The sequence below is a fragment of the Natrix helvetica genome (assembly GCF_964273705.1).
Source record: "Natrix helvetica genome assembly, chromosome: 1".
Lineage (NCBI taxonomy): Eukaryota > Metazoa > Chordata > Lepidosauria > Squamata > Natricidae > Natrix > Natrix helvetica.
In genome coordinates, this window is record NC_138548.1 from 108,224,727 (window position 1) to 108,245,703 (window position 20,977).

The window sequence follows — 20,977 nt, forward strand, 5'->3', positions numbered from 1 at the left end:
TAAAAGATTTTGTGTTGCATTTAATTTCATATTAATCCTTCCTATTAATCTCATTAATATTTCATCTGTTTTTAAATTAAGGTTCCACCTAGATTATAGCATTCTTTTGGGCTAGTTTGGGGGGGGGCAGGGTTGGGAGCAAGAGAGTATGGTTTTGCAGTAGTTCTTTTCCATCTTTGAGATTGGTTTCAGCCAAGGTTAGGAGGAGGGAGATCCAGCCCTGAATTCTTACATTCTGAGACCATGACTTTCTCCCCACTCCTATCTAACATCTGGTGAGATCATTCATCAACACGAGGTTAAATACCATCAATATGTTGATGATACTCAACTGTACTTCTTTGCCCTGAGTTGTCCAAATGATCCTGTTCAGATTCTTTCCCAATGCCTGGAGGCTGTAACAGTCTGGATCAGAAAGAACAGGCCTTAACTCAATTCTAGCAAGATCAAGTAGCTGTGGGTTTTAGGGCCTCAGAGTTGTGGCAAGTTTCTATTTTTGACTTGGATGGATAGCGCTCCCCACAGATGATACACAATGGGGTAGAGGTCTTTTGGGGCTGATGGTCAAACAGGTGGCAGCTATGGTCAAGAGGACCTCCATATTTATTTTGTGCACCCATTCCTGAAGCAGGAGGTTCTGCTTTATTCACACCTTATGTAGCTCTCAGTTGTAAATTATTCTCCATAGGATGCTCATGAATTGCTTTCAAAAGCTGCTATTAATCCAGAATGTAAGAGTGCATGTGGTTTGGAACAAATCATGATTTGTCTATATAGCATCACTGCTTTGCAAGTCACACTGGCTCCCAGTGAAGAAATTCAAGGCATCAATGAAGTGAAAGTAATGTAAACTATACTTTTCAATATTATTAAATGTGAAAGCCTGGACTGATATGTTCCCATTTGATAATAATCATGCCTTATGGAAACCTGTGGCTTCGTTGTGGAAACTACCAATAAAGAAGAATAATTATAGCTCAGGGTTGAAATGAGGGGTCTTAGTGCTCTCTGAGCTTGCTTGTTTTCTTGCAAGCGTTTCATCACCCAAACTAGGTAACACGTCATCAGTGCTAGTCCATCAGTCCACTAGCACTGATAATGTTACCTAGTTTGGGTAATGAAACATCTGCAAGAAAACAAGCAAGCTTAGAGATCACCAAGGATCCCTCACTGTGGAAAGTGAGTGTAAGGAAAGAGAATGTGGAATTTGATTAGAATACAGTGAGAATTATATTGCAAAGTGCCAAGACATATATGGGATTGCATGAATGGGAAGCATGAAAATGGATATTTGGTGGAATGATGAAGAGGAATAGGTTATAGGTAACTCTTGCAAAAACTGAGTATGAGGGAAATATATTACATAATGTGTACAGAAAGAAAAGATAATTGTGAGGAATGTATATGAAGAGAGCAAGGAAGAATTAAGAGTAAAAGAGGCAGAACATTTTGATAAGACATTAAAATTGTTTTAGAAGTGAGTGAAGAAAGCTAAACAAAGAGACACAAGCAGGAAATGGAATTAAAATTAGAAGTGATGAAATAATTTGGAAAGAAATTAAAGCAAGGAAATGATTGATGCAGCATGTTAATGATTTGTATGGGACGACTATAATATTTGGGAATATATAGAAGAATGGAAATGAATACTAGTCTCCAAGGAAAACAATGATGAAAAGGAATACATACACATTGGAAGCAAGTTGCAAATAATATGCCTTCACGTAGAGTGTAAAGAATTATGTTAATGTAAATTTAAAGCAAACTGTTAAAAGAGAAATACTGAATTTAAAGAGCACAATAATACAGCTACCTGACTGCAGTATAACAGAAAAAAATATACTTTTAGAACATTCAGAACAAATGGTACTTTATTACTTTAGATTATGATAGCACATTATGTTCTCACATGGTTTGTGTTTATGAAAAATGCTGTAGAGATTCATGATACCTTTATCCCATTATCCATAATGTGCTTGTACAAGGGGTACTTAAAACAATTTTGCATAACAACATAAATATTCATTATACAATATTTCATTTTGTAATCTTACTAAAAATGAATTTAGCTTTAACATGTTAAATGCTTCTTTCTGCTAATCAAAGTCAAACTATATGAAAAATAAATCAGAAAGATATTTGCAATGGTTATGCCTCAAATTATACAGCTCAATTCAATATTTTCCTGAGGGTGGAATTAACCAGTAGGTGGTTATAAGTCCTACAAAGATTTCTATGAAATCTGCTTATTGCATTTATAATCAGGGGCTTCCTTGGTACACTCAGTAGTGGCAATATGTTGTGGAACATCGTAGAAAGCTCCTCCAAAGAGGCAGGGTCCTGTTAGAAAGTAACACATCTTTAGGGGTGTTGCTCTTGACCTTTGCTTGCTGACATGGGAGATAGTTTCTCACTGATTGACTGATTGCTGTGCTCTGTGTATTCCAGGAAGTTCTGAAAACTAATTAGTCCTGGGTGACATTGTCTCAAAGGAAATAATTACTTTTTAGTTGGGCACGGCTATCCTCCTAAAGTGGTTGTGGTATGACAGAGCTCATGCTTTAATTTGATTTGCATTTATAATTGATGATTGAGACATATTTTTAAACTGATCTCTATAGTATCTGCAGCACTTTACAATGGATAATAGGGGTGTAGCAGGGTGGGGAGAAGGGAACAGGAGGAGGAGGTTTTGGTGGGAAGAAGAGGGGACCGAGGGAGTGTGAGAGGAGGAAGGAGGCCTTTTTTGAGAGAGAGAGGCTGGGGAAAAGGAGGCCTGAGAGAATAGGAAAGGAGGCTTAACGGGGAAATAGAGAAAGAGGCCTGGCAAAAGAGAGAGGGAGTGAAGGCAATAGGGAGGATAAGAGAGGCTCCTGTGGGGCAAGCCTGAGGGAAAGAAGGGGATAGGAGATGATTCTGTGGGGCAAGCCTGAGAGAGGAAAGGGGAGAGGAGAGGCTTCTATGGGGCAAGCTTGAGGGAGAAAAGGTGGTACAATAGAGGTGGTTTCCGTGGGGCAAGCCTGAAGGAGAAAGGAGGGATAGGAGAGGATCCTGCGAGGAAAGCCTGAGGGAGAGAAGGGGGGAGAGGATAGGAGAGGCTTCCATGGGGCAAGCCTGAGGGAGAAAAGAGGAGAGGAGAGGCTTCCATGGGGGAAGCCTGAGGGGAAAAGGAGGGATAGGATAGGAGAGGCTTCAGTGAGGCAAGTCTGAGGGAGAAAAGGGGACAGGATATGAGAAGATTCTGTGGGGCAAGCAGAGAATCCATGAAGGAGCAGAGGCAGTGGAAGGAGAGCTCAGCAGGCAATTTAAGAGAGGGAGAGGAGAGAGAGAGCAAAAGGAAGAAGGGCTGACCAGCCACATGAATATCATCTTATCACGTGACCCACCAGTTGGGAAAAGACTGATCATCACTGCACCATGTAACGTACTTGCTGAGAGGAGACTGACCACCACAACCCTACATAACCCAGGCCAGTAGAGGTGCCTGAGTGAGGGACCAGTGTGGACAGGTGGCCATATCAAAAGGGCCAGGAGAACCGGACTCTAGCGGCCCTTTCGGGGCCAATGCTATAAGGGAAAAGAGAAAAAATGATGGGAAATGGCAACACATTGTGAATCAGATCCAGAACTGGTCAGTAAAAATACACAATAAGCCTATTATTAAAACACGATAACAGATAGAACACCAGAGCTGGAAAGGACCTTGGAGGTTTTCCTAGTCCAACCACTTGCTCAAGCAGGATCCTATAACCATTTCAGAGAAATGAAATGGTTACACGGTTCACATTTCATCTGCACTGGGTTAACAGGCACAAGAGAGTCAGATCATGCCCTAGTTACAGAGAAACCCAATGTGGAAATTTTGTTCCTTTGGATTCTGCCAGTTTAGAGGTAAGGGATAGTTCCTTGCTAGAACGTTAAGAGTGTGGACACATAGAAAAGGTGTGTCTAAAATGTCAAAGAAAAAGTGAAAGATAAATTCAGTGTTGTACATAACATTAAAAGCAAAAGATGTTTCAAATGATTGTCAGGGATATAGGAAAATTACCTAAGTATCATTTCCCCCCTCTCATTTCTTTCTAACAATGTTTAATAATTTACCTGCAGTGAACAATGATTGGAGCATTCTTTTCTTCTGAATTTTGCATGGCTTCTTCCACTTCTTGAACCAGTTGGAGCAGCGGTGGTGCTTGATCAGGGGTCTTTTGGTCTGGCCAAGATGTATACCAGTAGTGCTTCAGATTTCTTGTTTTTTTGCCATTCTATAAGACAGTCAGCAAGAAAATCGGGAGCAAGTGAATTAGAAATTCAACACATGAATTTCTTTGCAAATATGAAAAACATCTCTCATTAGAGAAATCACAAAAAGCAGCCCAGAATTGCCAAAGGTAACAATTTTGATGACTCAGACTTTTAACATTCTTCGTTGATATATACGAACTACTGGCATTTGTTTGAAGATTCCTGAAAATTATATTCCATGGGTTTTTTTTTGGGGGGGGGGGGGCTTTGCTGAAAAATATACATATTAGAAATATATATTTAGCTGTTTTTAGAATGGGTAAGTATTAAAATATTCAACTTCTCTAGGCAAAAAAGGCTGCTAAAATAATAGATAATTCTGTAATTCATTATTGTTCTTTTGTTTCTGTACTCAACTTACTTTATAGAAACAGTGCTAGAGAAAGGCGTGAATTATAAATATTTATTTCTATCTTTAGAAGGATTGATCTTTTGAGGATGAAAGAAAAGTGTCTGAGAGAACCAGCACTGAAATTTCTATGAATGTGTTTGCAGAAAATAAAGTTTCCATGGAAGGTTTTCTGGCAATTGGTGAGATCACTGCAGAGTGCAGATACTTCCATACTGTGGTCACCACATAGGTTTAACAATAGTCACATCAGTCACACCAAAGATCTTACAGACCTGATTTACAATGTCTAACCTACTCAAATATAGGAATCTAGATATGGTACAAATACTAAAGTTGTTGTAAAGTCAATACATTTAGGAGGACTTTTAACAAAAACAGATCAGAAATGCCTATTGAGAAAACAGGTGGTAATAAATTGCAAGTGGAATGGCTCATAATTCAAATTGTTCTACAAAGAGCTTGATGGCCTTCATATTAGACATATTCTTTCTATCAACATTACTAAAGCTTCCTTCAATCTGGAGCTCTGCAAATATGTTAGGCTATAATTTTTGGATCCCAAGCTGCACAATTAGAACAATGTGCTGCGTACCCAAATGAAATTTAGAAAAAACAGCACCAGCATGATCCTGAAAAGAACATTTCTAAAAATTTTATTGAATTGTCTATGAGTAATCCCTTACTTTATATCTTACCTTTAGGGTAATAAGCCTTAACCGATAATCATCTGCTTGTATGACTCTGTTAACTGTAATTTCAATTCCTTCATGGGTAATTTGCTCTTCTGGCCAGTATTCTGTACATTTCTAGGCAAAAATAAAATCATAGCTATAAAGGCAGGTGTCTGCAAAAAGTAATAAGAAAAGTATACTGTACATTTGAATTATGGCAGAATATTTTCAGAAATCAGTTATGCGATAAGTAAAAATATTAACTGATGTAAAGTGGTATTTTACCTGGGTCAGAATGTTTGGCTTTCTCCCCCCGACTCCCCATTAAACCATATATTTTTCTATATTTTTCTTGGTTTAAGAACTGCAGAAATGAAAAAACCCTATCACATTCAATTTTCTCATGTCATTATTACAGTAACAAAAGGAACCAGTAGGGAGTTGCAAAGCAGCCAAGTTTCAATTCAAATTTTAACTTTGATGATGACAAGATTAAATTCAAGTGTAGGATTCAGGGTTCAAAAACAACAAAATTAAATTTAGACCCATTTGAGACTATAATAAAAAAGCACCATCATGCCAGAAGCTATTTAATTTTTGGAAGAATGAGATACAGATAACAAGGCTAGAACATTTACAGGAACTTGTTTTTAAAAAAACGTTAAAACAAATTTATGTTATACTGTCATATGTATAATACAAGGATACAAGAAAATAGAAAGTATAGGATTAAAATATGTGAAGGAGAGGGAGTGGAGATGCTGCAATGATTGTAAATGTGGAAAATGGTCGTAAGTCACTTTTTTCAGTGCTGTTGTAACTTTGAATGGTCACTAAATGAATGGTTGTAAGTCCAGGACTATCTGTTGTCAATAATGCTCTTATTACCACTCATTTTGAGATCTATAATGTCCCTTATATGGGTTGGCTTTGAAGATGACCTGAAAACTGCAGCTGGTGTGAAATTTGACAGGTAGATGAGAAATGTTATTGTTGTATAATGCCAACTATTTCTTCTGCTGAATGCTCAGTTTTGTCCTCCCATCTGCTGGAGTCTACCCATTCATGTTTGTCCACTGTCAAACATGGGAAAGCATGCAGATTTTTTCTACCCCTTAACTTATAGTAGCTATAGGGGGTATCTGTATACTTTGTAATGAAGAAATATTTTCATCTCTCTGTATATGTGTGATATATATAGTTTCTGTTCTAAGGGCTAATCAGGGAGTGTGCACACACATTTCCTACATGTGTATGTATACAAGTGTATCTGTGAGGTCTAATCAGATACATTTATGCTGTGTGTGTGTGTGCACTGAGATGCACAGGATGGGCTGCTTTTGGATGTCCTGGGCCTTGTGACTAGGGGCAAGCGGGCTTGGATTGCAATATTCATAAACCATCCAAACTATTTCTCAATTGCATCTCCCATAGGAGTGAATTAGGGGATTTCTTTCCTGCATAGCCCCCAGGTAAGTCTGGCCCATTTTAAAACACAATCTATATTTCCTTTGCTTTTCCTTCCATAGCAAATTATGTCTCATTCTGTTGTTTCAGTTTTTCTTTCAGCATTCCATTGGGTATGTGTGTGTAAGGAGGGGGGGGAGAGCACACACAGTATCAGAAGTGCTAGTAGCTATCTATAGCTCAGTCTTGAAGCAGCTGAAATGAAAAACACCCACGCATTTCTGTGGGCTGTCTGTCAGTTCACATTACATTTTATAAGAGTGCAACAGTACTGAAGCCTTAATCTTTGGATTATTAGAATTAATGTATATAGTGTGAACGCAAATATTCCTCCTGCAGTCTATATTTAGAGTCACAACACAATTCTTTTTTCAATGGAAAAATTGTGAAGCGTCCCAGAGTCTTGAACAGTAATGAATGACTTCATTAAGCCACGTCTCTCTGATAAAGCACAAGTGTGTACAGAGAGCTCCAGATGTGTAAGATTTCCATTTCCTTTGTAGCAACTCTATAATATTGCAGCTTTAAATTATGATGAATAGAATGACAACGTGATTGGTAAGAGCTGACCTATGCTACTTTTCTACATGATTGGTCAAACATTTTGCCAACTCAACTATAGTTTTCTTAAAGCTACCCTCCTGTGCCATGGCTCAATTGGAAAGGGCAGCAAGGAGACAATCCAAAATACATGCTAAGTTGCTAATGCAAAACAAAACAAGCTTTGAACAGGTGGAAACAAGGGCCATAAAATTTGCTGGCAGGATACCCTATTGGTAGGGCCTTAACATGGCATTAGCCCATCATTGCTCGTGTACTTGTCAGTTTTTTTCTAGAAAAACTAGGTGCTGCTGCATATCTCTAGTACAGGGGTGTCAAACTTAAGACCCATGGACTGCTGTGTGTGGCTTGCCCTGGCTCAATTTTCAGCCGCAATGGCCCCCTCAGTCATCTGCCAGCGAAAACGGTGCCCCCCTCGAGTGCAGCCCCCTCCCTCAAGCTCCATTTTTGCTGGAAGAGGGCTGCAGGAGGCCACCGCCCCGAGTCCCTTTGGGGAGACGGGGCGGTCTATAAATTTTATATATATATATATATATATATATATATATATATATATATATATATATATATATATATATATATATATATACATACATACATACATACATACATACATACATACATACATATATATATATATATATATATATCGTGGCTGAAAATGGAGTGATGTTGAGCTGGCCAAGCCTACCCCAGCTGCACATACCCTGCCCCCTCCCCAAGGTCAAACACAACCCTGATGTGGCCTGCAATGAAATTGAGTTTGATAGCCCTGCTCTACTGCAATCATATTCTGATCAGTATTCATCTTTGCACCTGAAGCACTAATAGGACAAGAATCAATGTGCAACAGGAACATTTCAAAAGAGAGGCTCTAGCCCCAAAAGAAAAATAGGAAATGTACTTTGGGAGTGGCTCAAATATATGTCTATGGAAATACTCAGTCATTCAGATTGTGGTTGTCCCAAAGGTGCTTTTTCAAAAGGCAATTGGACTTTCTTGGTTTTTGCTTGAAGACATTTTGCTTCTCATCCAAGAAGCTTCTTCAGTTCACAACTGACAAAGCTTCTTGGATGAGAAGCGAAATGTCTTCAAACAAAAACAAAGGAAGTCCAGTTGCCTTTTGAAAAGGGACTTTTGGGATGCCCAAGTAAATGATAAAAGCTTTTATTCATCAAACTTTTATACTATATTCTAACTTTACCTTGATTACCATGTTACAAAGCAGACTAGTTTTATGAACGGAATAATGTTTTATTCAGGAATATACCGAAGGCACAAAACAGAATTTTAAAAAAAAATAGAAAATAGAGATTCAGCATTACCTCATTCATCTCTTCTATATTGGTAATCATGACAATGATTGGAGAATGCTCCTGCCATACCATTCTCCAGAAATCACTGACAGTATTAACTATGGGTCCCTGAGTAGCAATGTACACCTTTTCTTCTCCTCTATAGCCCTAGCAAAAAAACAACAAAAAACCCAACAAGGTTCATGAGTGCTGAAACGTACGTATACCTCAGTCCTTCAGTTTTCATTCAGAAGCTGTTTAGTAAATTAGAAACAAATATTCTCACACTCACGCTTCACATCAAGTGAAACAAATAAGCACAAGCAGCAGAACTTTGATTTATACAAAAACGAATGGTTCCTATGGCAATAGGAGCAATTTATGCTATGTCAAAGGTATAGTTAAGCCGAAATTCATTTGAGTAGGGTTACAACTGGCACCCCGTTTTGGGGCCTTGTTGGATTCTAAAGGTTATGGTGGTAAACATGACTGTCATTCACTATCAGAGATTGCTAGCAAGTCACACTTTAAATTACCTCATGTATATTTTACAACATTGAGATTTGAATCTGTGTCTCTTGTCAGCATGCTGGAAGGACTGAAATGATTGTGGAATTCTGGAACTACTGAAAAACAACAGAGGCCTAACAAAACCTCTTATATAGAAAAGATTATCTGGAGCTGCCAGTCTTACCCTGATGTAATTAGCATTAATGTAAGAGCTGAGAGGATCATCTTCATCATCTGAGGTAAGGCACACCCTGCTGTGAGGATCTGGAAAATGGAAAGGAGCAATGATGAGTTATAGATTGGAAGGAGCAAAAAAAGGTTTCCTTTCTCTCACACACAAAAATGAATTGTACAAAAATATTACACAGAAGACTTTCAATCTGGAATTCTGAGAACTGGGCAAAGGTTTGATTTGAAGAAACACAAGAACGACCCTGATGGTTTCAGCTGAAGATCTGCCCAATTCAGAATTTAATTCAGAATTCTGCTTCCCACAGAGACAATCCAGATGGCCTGGAGAAAGCATTCATTGCTTTTGCTCACCCACAGCTAATATTCAGTGGGATACAACCCTAGGGCTGTATTTAGATGCTATTACTAGTACCCAATAAGATTTTAACATCCCTTTTTAATTCCCCTTGCAAGCCATATTAGTCAATACTTTTACCACGTTTTGTGGCAGTGAACAGAACATAGCAATGCTGAAGGAGCAGGGTGCTGCAGTACCTTTCACAATCCAGTGTTCTTTCTTATTGCCGAACTAATCATTATTAACGTTGCATGTAGCCAGGTCTAAATGCCAGTGCAAAGGCAGAGATTTGCTATAATTTTATAGGATTTAATGTTGTGCTGCTTTTGAGCAGTAACTTTTCCTCCCCTGAAAATTCTGAAATCAACCATTTTCATATGGTTAGGGTGGAATTTTGAGACAAAAGGCTTAAAAGAAATTACCCACAACAAATCTGTAAATCCGCAAAAGAAATACAGTATACATTAGCTGAATTAAAGACTATTATCATTTCTTTCGCTAAGTGCAATTAACTATAGTGTTGCAAGCAACTAACTGATCATTAAGTTAAGTGCCTATTTATCTTTCAGTTCTAGCTGGAATGAACATCTATTTTTGAAATTTTTAAATATTTTATTTTATTTTCAGAACAATGTATTCCGTCTTATGGGCAACTTTTCTAATTGAAAACTGTTTAAAGCTTTTTTTAAGAATGGAATTGCAATTGTAAAGTGTTAAGACAGGCCGAATGTTACAGAAATATTTCAAATAGAAGAAAAACACATCTCAGGAAGCAGTTGAACAGTTGATATAATTTTTTAGTCCATCTCATCAAAATAATCAGAATAATTATTGAGAACAGATAAATAGTAAATACTAACATCCAACGTAACATTTTCCATATCAGAAACACAATGCAGTCCAACACAATAACCTTGGATACCTCCAAACAGAAATTCTAACAATTGGTTAAAATGGTATGAAATACTAAAGATTTTGATCAATTTATCTCTCAAGCTCTGAGAGATACTGAAATCACTCAACATTCAATTTGTGAGATTCATAGTTACTACTTAGGAATGTCAAAGGTACAGGTAGTCTGACTTACAAAAGTTCATTTCGTGACCATTCAGTTACCCTGGCACTGAAAAAAGTGACTTATGAATGTTTTTCACTTACAACCATTGCAGCACCCCCATGGTCACATGATCAAAATCCAGACGCTTGGCAATTGACTTATATTTATGACGGTTGCAGTGCCCCAAGGTCATGTGATCACCTTTTGCAACCTTCTGACCAGCAAAATCAATGAGGAAGCCAGCTTCACTTAACGACTGTGTAACTAATTTAACAACTGCAGTGATTCATTTAATAACTGTGGCAAGAAAGGTCACAAAATGGGGGGAAATTCACTTAATTGTCTCGCTTAGGAACAGAAATTTTGGGCTCAATTGTTGTCATAAATTGAGGACTACTTGTATAAGTAGTCCTCAACTTTCAACAGTTCGTTTAGTGATCGTTCAAAGATGTAAATGACAATTGATTCGTATTTATGACGGTTTCAGTGTCCTAGGGTCATGTGATCCCCTTTTGTGGCCTTCTGACAAGCAAAGTCAATGGGGAAGATTCACTTAACAATTGTGTTATTAACAGCTGCAGTGATTCACTTAACAAATGTGGCAAGAAAAGTCATAAAATGGAACAAAACTCATTTAACAAATTTTTCACTTAACAACATAAAAGTTGGGCTCAATTGTTGTCTTAAGTCGAGGACTACCTGTACTGCACTGCTGATCTTAATCCATATTCTTTGTGGGAAGTTGGTGAACAACTCCAAAATGCTTCTGTAAGTCAGTGATCTTTCCTGACAAATGGAAATAGCTATCATAACCCACAACTCACCACTATGGCAAATCCCATCAAGTTTAAAAGTGTTTGTAAGTTCACAAACATACCAATTAACACATAGTTCAAAATGCTTCTGTACTAAAAATGGATTTCTATGTACTTACTTGGGAGAATTGTTTTGTAACGATTCTTTCGGACTAAACCTGGAATGTCATATTCCTTTGGATCAATAAAGTTCATTGGAATTGCCTGTTGAAAGATGCATCATAGAAATATTAGACATATTACAATCCTAATAACTTTTCACTTAAAAATGATTTAAGTGGATTTTTTTAAAAAAAGCACACTGTAATACTTGTGAAAACTCATTCAATCCAGATTTAAAACCAATGAATTGAAAAGTTTGACTACTAAAGGAACTGTGAGGTATATTGAAAGCCCTTTTATTTTAGTTTAATATAAATGGGATTAAACTGTAATATTGCTATTTTTTGTTATTTTTAGATTTATATTCTATTTTTTTCCAGGAAGAAAAACCAGTTTATATTGCAGCTCTACCTTTTCTTTATTAAAATATTCCTGGGCACCACATTGCACTGGGACAGAGTGAATTTCTATGGCTGAACTTTTTTATGAATCTGAATCTAATATTTGTTGTACTAATATTTTTCCTACTGGCACTTTTTAATAACTTAGTTGATCATTGGATAACCTTATAACAGCTCAAAATATAGTTACTCCTCTGAAAAACAAAACAAAAATCCTCTTATACTTCTGACATATCAAATAAATCTATGTTAATTTTATGCACTTCATTACTCAAGATAAGACCAAAGGGAATGCAAGTCATTAAAAGCACCGCTGTACAAAGAATAGTAAAACTAATCAATTTATTTTAATTACTGTGTGATATTTATAAATGACTGTGTGTGTTCTGATGATGCAGAAGACCCATCTGGTGATAATACAAATAAGGCTGGAAAGCACTGTTGCAGCAATGCTACTAGGAAGAAACCTGCAACACTTCATAAAAACAGGTGCAAGAATATGTAGATTTTGTGTGTGTGCAATGGATCATATCTAAGTTAAGTTAGTCAATACTGTGAGATTAAGGATAGGAAATTACATTACCAGGAAATGTTCCCTGCATTCAGCATTTTTTCTATACTTCAAGTCACATTTCCATTCTTTCAGATTTCCATTCTTATTATATGCCCCTACTCTCCAGTAAATGAATAAAAATCTGGTTCTGATAGATGCAAATGCTGTATGCTGATGTACTGTATAAGTTTATTTTTGTTGTATATTTATGAAATATAGAAATGATGTTTGCTTTTGCTTCCTTTCAAAGCTGTTCTGCTTTACTAAGGTCATGTCTCCTAAATCTGTTCATATTTCCTCCCTATTCAGCCATAGGTAGGATAAATTTGAAACTTTCAAAATGCAGAGATTGGTTTGAATAATAAGTTAAACGTGTCTGCTGAATGATGTCCTAAAGGGAGGTTTATTCCAGAAATCCATGCATGAAATGAGGGGGTTGAGTCATCCTTGAAATATTTCTAGATCCAGATCCAGGGCACCAAAAACACATTTTCCTTTCTTCTAATTAGATATCGCCTAGAGCAGGGGGATCGAACTCAAGGCCTGCAGGCCAGATCCGGCCCACTAGGTGCTTAGATCTGGCCTGCGGGACCATCCTGGAAACAGTGAAGGACTGGCTTGTGGTGCCTCTGCCAGCGAAAATTGAACTCGAGAGGGCCACAGGCAGCCCTCCCAAGCTCCATTTTTGCTGGCAGAGATTTGCAGGAGGCTGTCGCAGCTGAAAACAGAGCTCGGGAGCCCATTCACTGGCAGAGCACTGGGGCCACCACAGGCGCCCGACATGAGTGACACTGAGCTGGCCACGCCCCCTGGCCATGCCTCCCATGGTAAAACACAACCCTGATGCGGCTCTCAATGAAATCAAGTTTGACACCCCTGGCCTAGAGCTTAATGAATTTAATTTTTAAAAATGTCTTATTTTAAATTATTGCAGTTGATTTCACTGAATATTATACTTTTCTTCAGTTCATTGTGAGAACTGATGTGCTCCAGTTTGGGTAATGCTACTATCAACTCTTATTAGGGAACGGGGACACCAAAATACTTACAAAAAATTCTGTCTGAAGAACAAAAGGATCTAAAGCTTTCTGGTGCAGCTCCTCTTCTGTGAGAACGTTTGATGCTGTCTGGAGGTATTCTTGAGCTAGGTCTTCCCTGGGAGACATGATATAGCCAAACCCTTGTTCAGTACAGCCAGGAGTACACATGTCCAACGTGAGCGAAACATTTGAACCTCGCCTGGATATACAGAGGTAACTGTTAATGGCTATGAAACAGATCAGCATGAATCACTTATGTCCCCTTATCCAGATCCAGATAACATGAAAAATCCAAGATATATTTTCATACATCGTTTCAGCATTCTGGATGTATTGTATTACATTTCCCTTCACATACTGTGCTTCTAGTCAATAAACTATGACCAGGTTAGCTGGGACCTTCAGTCAAATAGTCCTAGCGATCACCAAAAATTATAGGTAGTCCTCAGTTAATGACCCTAGTTAGGAATGGCAACTCCATCACAGAGCAATATGGTCCTAAATTGAGAAATTGTGTGACTTGACTACCTTACAACCACCAGTTCTGGCTGCAGTTGTTAAGTGACTCAAAAGCAGTTGCTAACCACAAGTCGTGAATGTGATTTCATTCATATTAAATCCTACTTAGTGGCGATAGAAGCGGCAAAACGGCAACATTTTTCCGCTCTTATCGCGTCCGCGGATAACTGCCCAGACACCCTGTTTAGGGTGACCCGCTCCTTACTTAACCAAGGAACCAGGGAAGACCCCTTGCAGGGTAGGGCTGAAGAATTTGTTCAGTATCTGCAGGATAAAATCGCTCAGATCCGGAGAGGCTTGGACTCTGACTGGGTAGATTCGGGCGAGCCAACGGGGATGAATCTTGTGGAGACAATCTGGGATGAGTTTGACCCTGTGACCCCCGAAGGCATGGACAGGATTATGGGGAGACTCAGTGCTGCCACTTGTGTGCTGGACCCGTGTCCCTCTTGATTAGTTTGGGCTTCCCGGGAGTTGACACGAGGCTGGCTCCAGGCGATTACCAACGCTTCATTGAGAGAGGGGTTCTTTCCCACTGCCTTGAAGGAGGCGGTGGTGAGGCCCCTCCTTAAGAAGCCTTCCCTGGACCCAGCTTCTTTAGCCAACTATCATCCGGTCTCCAACCTTCGCTTTGTAGCAAAAGTTGTCGAGAGTGTGGTGGCACGTCAGCTTCCCCAGTACCTGGATGAAGCTGTCAACCTGGACCCGTTTCAATCGGGTTTCAGGCCTGGGTACAGCACGGAGACGGCATTGGTCATGTTGGTCGATGATCTCTGGCGGGCCCGGGACAGGGGCTACTCCTTTGTCCTGGTCCTATTAGACCTCTTGGCGGCTTTCGATACCATCGACCATGGTATCCTACTGCGACGACTCGGGGGGTTGGGAATGGGGGACACTGTTGTATGGTAGTTCTCCTCCTACCTGTTGGATCGGTCACAGTTCGTGTTGACTGGAGGGCAGGGATCGACCCCCAGGCGCGTCACTTGTGGGGTGCCCCAGGGGTCGGTTCTCTCACCCCTCCTGTTCAGCATATATATAAAACCGCTGGGCGAGATCATCTCTGGTTTTGGGGTACGGTATCATCAATATGCTGCTGATACCCAACTTTTCATCTCTACCCCAAACCACCCAAACGATGCCCTTGACGTGATGTCCTGATGCCTGGAGGCTGTGCGGATCTGGATGGGGAGGAACAGGCTCAAGCTCAATCCCTCCAAGACTGAGTGGCTCTGGTTTCCGTCATCCCATCTTTGATGATAGGGGGAGAGATTTTAGCCCCCTCAGAGAAGGCCTGCAATCTGGGAGTCCTCCTGGATACGCGGCTTAGTTTAAAAGAACATCTGATGGCCGTGACCAGGGGGGCCTTTTACCAGGTTCGCCTGGTACGTCAGTTGCGCCCCTTCCTGGATCGGGATGCTCTGTGCACAGTCACTCATGCCCTCGTCCTTTCTCACCTGGACTACTGCAACGCTCTCTACATGGGGCTGCCCTTGAAGAGCACCCGGAGCTTCAGCTGGTCCAGAATGCGGCCGCGCGGGTTATCAAGGGGGGACCTAGGTGCTCCCATGTTACACCCCTTTTAGGCGGCCTGCACTGGTTGCCGGTTGTTTTCCGGGTGCAATTCAAGGTATTATGACCTTTAAAGCACTCCATGGCTTAGGCCCAGGGTACCTGCGAGACCACCTACTGCCACCAGTAGCCTCCCACCGTCCAGTACGATCCCACAGAGTTGGCCTCCTCAGGGTGCCGTCGGCCAGACAGTGTTGGCTGGTGACCCCCAGGGGGAGAGCCTTCTCTGTGGGAGCGCCTTCCCTCTGGAATGAGCTGCCCCCAGAGCTTCACATAATCCCTGACCTCCGGGCCTTCCGACGCGCCCTAAAAAGTTGGCTTTTCCAGCAAGCCAGCCTGGCCTGTTAATTTTATCTCATTTTTAAAATGTTATTGTCCTATAAATTGGGTTTGTTTTTTGGATATGTATTTAATTTCTGTTTAACTTTCGTGATATGTGTTTTTTAATGTTGTACGCCGCCCTGAGTCCTTTGGGAGAAGGGCGGCATATAAATCCAATAAAACAAACAAAACAAACAAACTTTCTTACAGTTTTCTCCCTGATTCTGCTTGTTGGAAGCCAGCACTGAAGGTAGAAAATGGTGATCATGCTACTTTGAGTCAAAATTGTGCACTGGTTGCCAAGTACCCAAATTGTGATTATGTGACTGTGGGCACTATGGCTGCAACTTCAAGGCCTGGTCAAATGTTTCCTTGTTCAGTGCTGTCATAACTTTCGACAATCACTGAACAAGTGATACTATGCAAGGACTACCTGTATTGTATTATCCTTCTGAGTGTAGAATGTTGAAATATGGAGTTGGATGCTACTTAGAGAGAAAAATATTCTAGTTAAAACAAATACTTCTTATATATGCAATTAAACTTATATACCACTCCACAATGCTTTACAGCTCTCTTTAAGCGGTTTACAGAGCCAGCATATAGCCCCCCAACTATCTGAGTCCTCATTTTACCGACCTCGGAAGGATGGAAGGCTGAGTCAACCTTGAGCCCGGTGAGATTCGATCTGTCAAACTGCTGGCAGCCAGCAGTCAGCAGAAATAGCCTACAGTCCTGCATTCTAACCACTGTGCCACCATGGCTTCTTTATTAAATAAGATTCATGCCCCAGGAAGACAGATCAGGGAAAGCATAATTATTTATTAGAAGAATAACAGACAATATAATAATTGTCAAAATTTGTCAATGGCTTTAGATCCAAAAGTATCATAGAATTACCTCTTTGTCAAAATTTGTCAATGGCTTTAGATCCAAAAGTACCATAGAATTACCTTTTCTAAGTTTTTTTTTAGCTGATTTGCCTTGAAGGTCAAACATATGGAGACCTAGAAGATGATAACCCACCCTGACTAAAGCTTTTCTCAGATCATTCATCTCAGCAAGAGAAAAGAGGCATGAATGCGATATGCACAGCCTTTTCTGTGGTATTCCCACAAAGATAATTGTGAGGTTTGGCGTAGTAGAGAAATGACTATAATATCTGAGAAAGTTGGTGTGAGGATAAGGCTAAATAATCCTCTCAAATGACATATTCTTGCTTTCAAAGCTATCTTTAATTGCCACTGATTATCAAAACAAATAAAAAAACTATGGGAAAAGCATCAGCGGCAAATGAACTCTATGAATAACAAATGGATCATTTTCTTCCAAGGTAAGATTTACTTTTGTTCAATAACCAGAAATTCAACACTTTAACAATATTAATACCATTTGAGAAATACATAACAGTTTCATAGAGTATATCCATAAATATTAATTGGGAATTAATTAATTATTGAGCTGAGGAGGGAATTGCTTATTTTTGAAAGAAAATAGGTTTATTTGGTCCAAATTTAAGTTGATTGTTCATAATGGCTAAGCTTCCCCTGCCCTGTGATCAGCTGATTGCATTTCTTCACATGCTGCCTTACCTTTCCTGCAGCCCTACAGATTTAACTGTAAGAGTTGCTGGATCTGTTTCTGCTTTCATATCCATCACACAGTCAAAAACTGGTGACTCTGGTAGAGGATCTAAATCAAGGAAGTCATCATCGTTTTTATCTTCTGTCCATTCAGAATAAGTGAACGATGGTTGACGGCTTACAGACTGTCGCCTGTCCTCTTGGAGGGGAAATGAGGACTCTGGAGGAGCTTTCACAAGATGCCAAACCTATGAGAAAATAAACTCTACTGCATTTAATGCCCTCTAGAGAGGAAACCGATGGATTCTTCTGAAGAGAATAGGAAATAAAAAGGAAAATGCTATGCAGCATCTTGGTATGTCAAAAGAGAATTGTCTATTATAGTTTTGCACTCAGGGTGGAAAGACTTTATGCCTACTAATTTTCTCAGTAGAATTGCCACTGAATACAGTGGAGACCCTGGAAAATGTGCAGGGATGCTTACGTGTATTTTACACAGTGATCCACTATTATGAGATGCACAACCACCACATGTGAAACTAGGTCATTACCAGGAACCGTTCCTGGATTCTGAAAACAACCCCACCCCCACCCCCAATGACAGAGATGAAGGCTTCTTGAACGAGAGCTTCCTGTTGACTTATTCCATTTTTTAAAAATCTCTTCTAAACTGGTTTTTGTATTGTTTCAAAAATCTGCAAAGACCAGTAGAGCCAAAAAGGAACAAAGGGCTCAAGAAATCTGTGCATAAGCATCTTTGCAAGAAGTGTAGCATTCAAATAACTTCCAATTCCATCAACAATTATTCTGTTTCCACCCAAAACCTGGCATTAGGAACAAGGCTGCGTTTAATAAGGAAAAAGAATAAGGATAAGCGGACTTTGAGGAGGAGAAATGCCCTATTTTAGAGGTGATGCGTGATCCCTCTTGACCTCTTTTTCAGAGAATCCATGGTTCCCTGCTGACTTTTCCTCACAGTTCAGCTGCATGCTGGGCAGAGGAAGATATGTCCTATGCTCTACTTCTTTTTCTTTATTTATAAAATCACTGCATTACAAAGATATGTACTACTGTAGTCTTAGTTTAATGGGGGGGGGGGGGGGAAATCAGTTCTCTATTTCTTAGCCATTGGTTTGGTTCTGATTTCATTATCAAGTTTTTTCACCTTTTTAGACATCTGTTGGTGTGCAGTGTTTTAAACCTTACCCTGGAACTTTAGACAGCAATATAAAGTAATCTAGACTAATTAGACTAAGCAGTTGACCCCGCCTCCCCACTATGCTTCTTGTTCCTCCTATCTTGAATGTAAAGACCTCAAGATATTTTGTTAATATTGGTGTACATCTAAACTTACACCGCAAGAACCTTTCCCTGTACTTTTTGTTACTTTCTGATGTTCTTAAATTAAAAATTAAATAGGAAAAAAGTGTAGAACTCAATAGAAAATTCAGTTGGACTAATCCCACTGTTCTTATTCTGACTGTGTTCACTCTACAATAGGGAATATCTCATTGTAGAAGTGGTTTGAATCTTTTACAGTTCACTGTCAATTTAGAAGCTTTTCCTTTGCATTTTAATATGCATGATTATCGTGCTGTACAGTAGTAGCTTATTATTTGATCAAACAATAAATCTGGTGAATAAGAGCTTTGCAAAGAGCAAATAAACTGTACAGCAAAGCTAATCTTACTACCCACATTAGTCCTCTTATTGAGAGAACTAATTACCCTAGTAAATGATTTTTTTTAACTTTTTTTTTTTTTGCAAAAATAACAGAGAGCACTCTACAATTGTCTAATTCCCAGAATCTATCAAAGAATAATGTTTATGGAAATATATACGTACATTGCTAGGGCTTACTTAAGCTTATTTTTCACCAGTAGAACATTCTAAGGAAACTCAGAAATTATTAATGTATTCAGCAAACTGAAATTAAATGCTTCCAAGATGTCAGCTTACCAATGTTGCTATGAGTAGCAAGCCAAGGGAGAACAGAGACAGCATGAGGCAAGACACCATGCTACCTTCATCTCTGATCAGATTCTAAGGAGAAATATAAACCTACAGTTATTTTAGGGTAGTGAAAGACCCAGAGAGGCATGCAAGAAAATGTAATGTATGAAATTGTTCTGAAGGTGGCTGTGAAATTATGTAAAGCATTTTAATTTTTTGACCAAATATTAACAATTCAAACTTGAAAATAAATTATTTTTTCTCACTCATTAAAATAAAACCTTTTTCCAATTCATCAAACTACAACTAACCTCCCCTCGGTAACTGGGGGCTATTTAAGTCATGTATGATGTTATGAACTGATTCAGAAAAAGAACGTGAAATTATAAATTTCTGAAATATGATCAAAAAACGGGAAGAAACCAAGGGAAGTATAAATGTCAAAAACCTGCTAGTTTCACATCTTTGATAATTAAGCACACCTTTCTTGACTTCTGAAATAGATAATGAAAGGTTTACTCGGTAGAGAAAGGGCCCTGAGATGAGACAATGGCTAAGGCTTAACTTCTGGAGAGCAAGTTAGCAACTTTAAAAGGGGCTGTAGTTTGCCACTCCTTGGAGGTCTTCTCCAAACCCAGACACCCTTCATAATTATTACTCAAGCTATAACCTACTCTTGGTCACTGAATAATTCTGGAGTATGCTGGAAAAAGATTATCTAAATCCTTTGGAATCCAGATCCATACTTGGGCATAAAACAAAGATTCTACTTGAAACGGTAAACCAGACCAAGAAACAGACGCCACATAGATTTAAAATTATTTTAATATAGATATATTGTTAATATAGTAACAAAATCTGCTTGTTCCCTTGATCTTCCCTTTCTTGTCAAGTCCATCCTCTTTATTCTCTACAGAATCACTTCTATAATCATTGCTACTACTAAGATCCACCAGAAATGGAGTGGAAGGAAGAACTAGATTATGTGGTAGAGGCAGAGCTTGGAGAAGTTTTGGTGGTTTCTCCAGTTTTCATTCCTGGCCACTGTCTTGTAAGTCTTCTGTTTGGTTCAGTCCTACTGCTGCAGTAGGAGGAGTAGCAGTAGGAAACAAACATCTGTGTATCTAATTTTTCTCCCATCCCTCCATCATTTGCCACAGCCTAGGAGGAGCTCAGCACCTGAGCTCTCTCACTCACCCTACCTAAGTGACCCCTGTTTGAAAGATTTGCCTTGAGGGACAAGAGAGCTCTATTTACATTCCTGTTAGAAGCTAAAGCTCCATACCTCTAGGGAAAAAAGGGGTAGAAGACAAATTGTAATTGTTCCAGTTTAGGTCCTGAAAGCAGGATAAGAAGTAATGGATGGAAATTAATCAA

General features: G+C 39.2%; 1 protein-coding gene across 8 annotated transcripts in view; it reads right to left on the bottom strand.

The window, feature by feature from the left end:
* The window catches only part of PTPN5 (protein tyrosine phosphatase non-receptor type 5), a 74,816-nt gene that overhangs the window by 5,398 nt on the left and 48,441 nt on the right, over positions 1-20,977 (bottom strand). For 6 of the 8 annotated variants that reach the window (XM_081940424.1, XM_081940429.1, XM_081940423.1 and 3 more), the window contains 8 exons: positions 19,607-19,690; positions 17,657-17,895; positions 13,665-13,854; positions 11,679-11,763; positions 9,343-9,422; positions 8,679-8,816; positions 5,350-5,460; positions 4,102-4,262 (listed from right to left, as the gene is read on the bottom strand). In XM_081940424.1, the coding sequence (XP_081796550.1) occupies positions 4,102-4,262; positions 5,350-5,460; positions 8,679-8,816; positions 9,343-9,422; positions 11,679-11,763; positions 13,665-13,854; positions 17,657-17,895; positions 19,607-19,690 (1,088 nt within the window). Of the gene's footprint in view, positions 1-1,926; positions 2,455-4,101; positions 4,263-5,349; positions 5,461-8,678; positions 8,817-9,342; positions 9,423-11,678; positions 11,764-13,664; positions 13,855-17,656; positions 17,896-19,606; positions 19,691-20,977 lie in introns of those variants that run through there. The other 2 variants (XM_081940425.1, XM_081940428.1) reach the window with 2 other exon arrangements.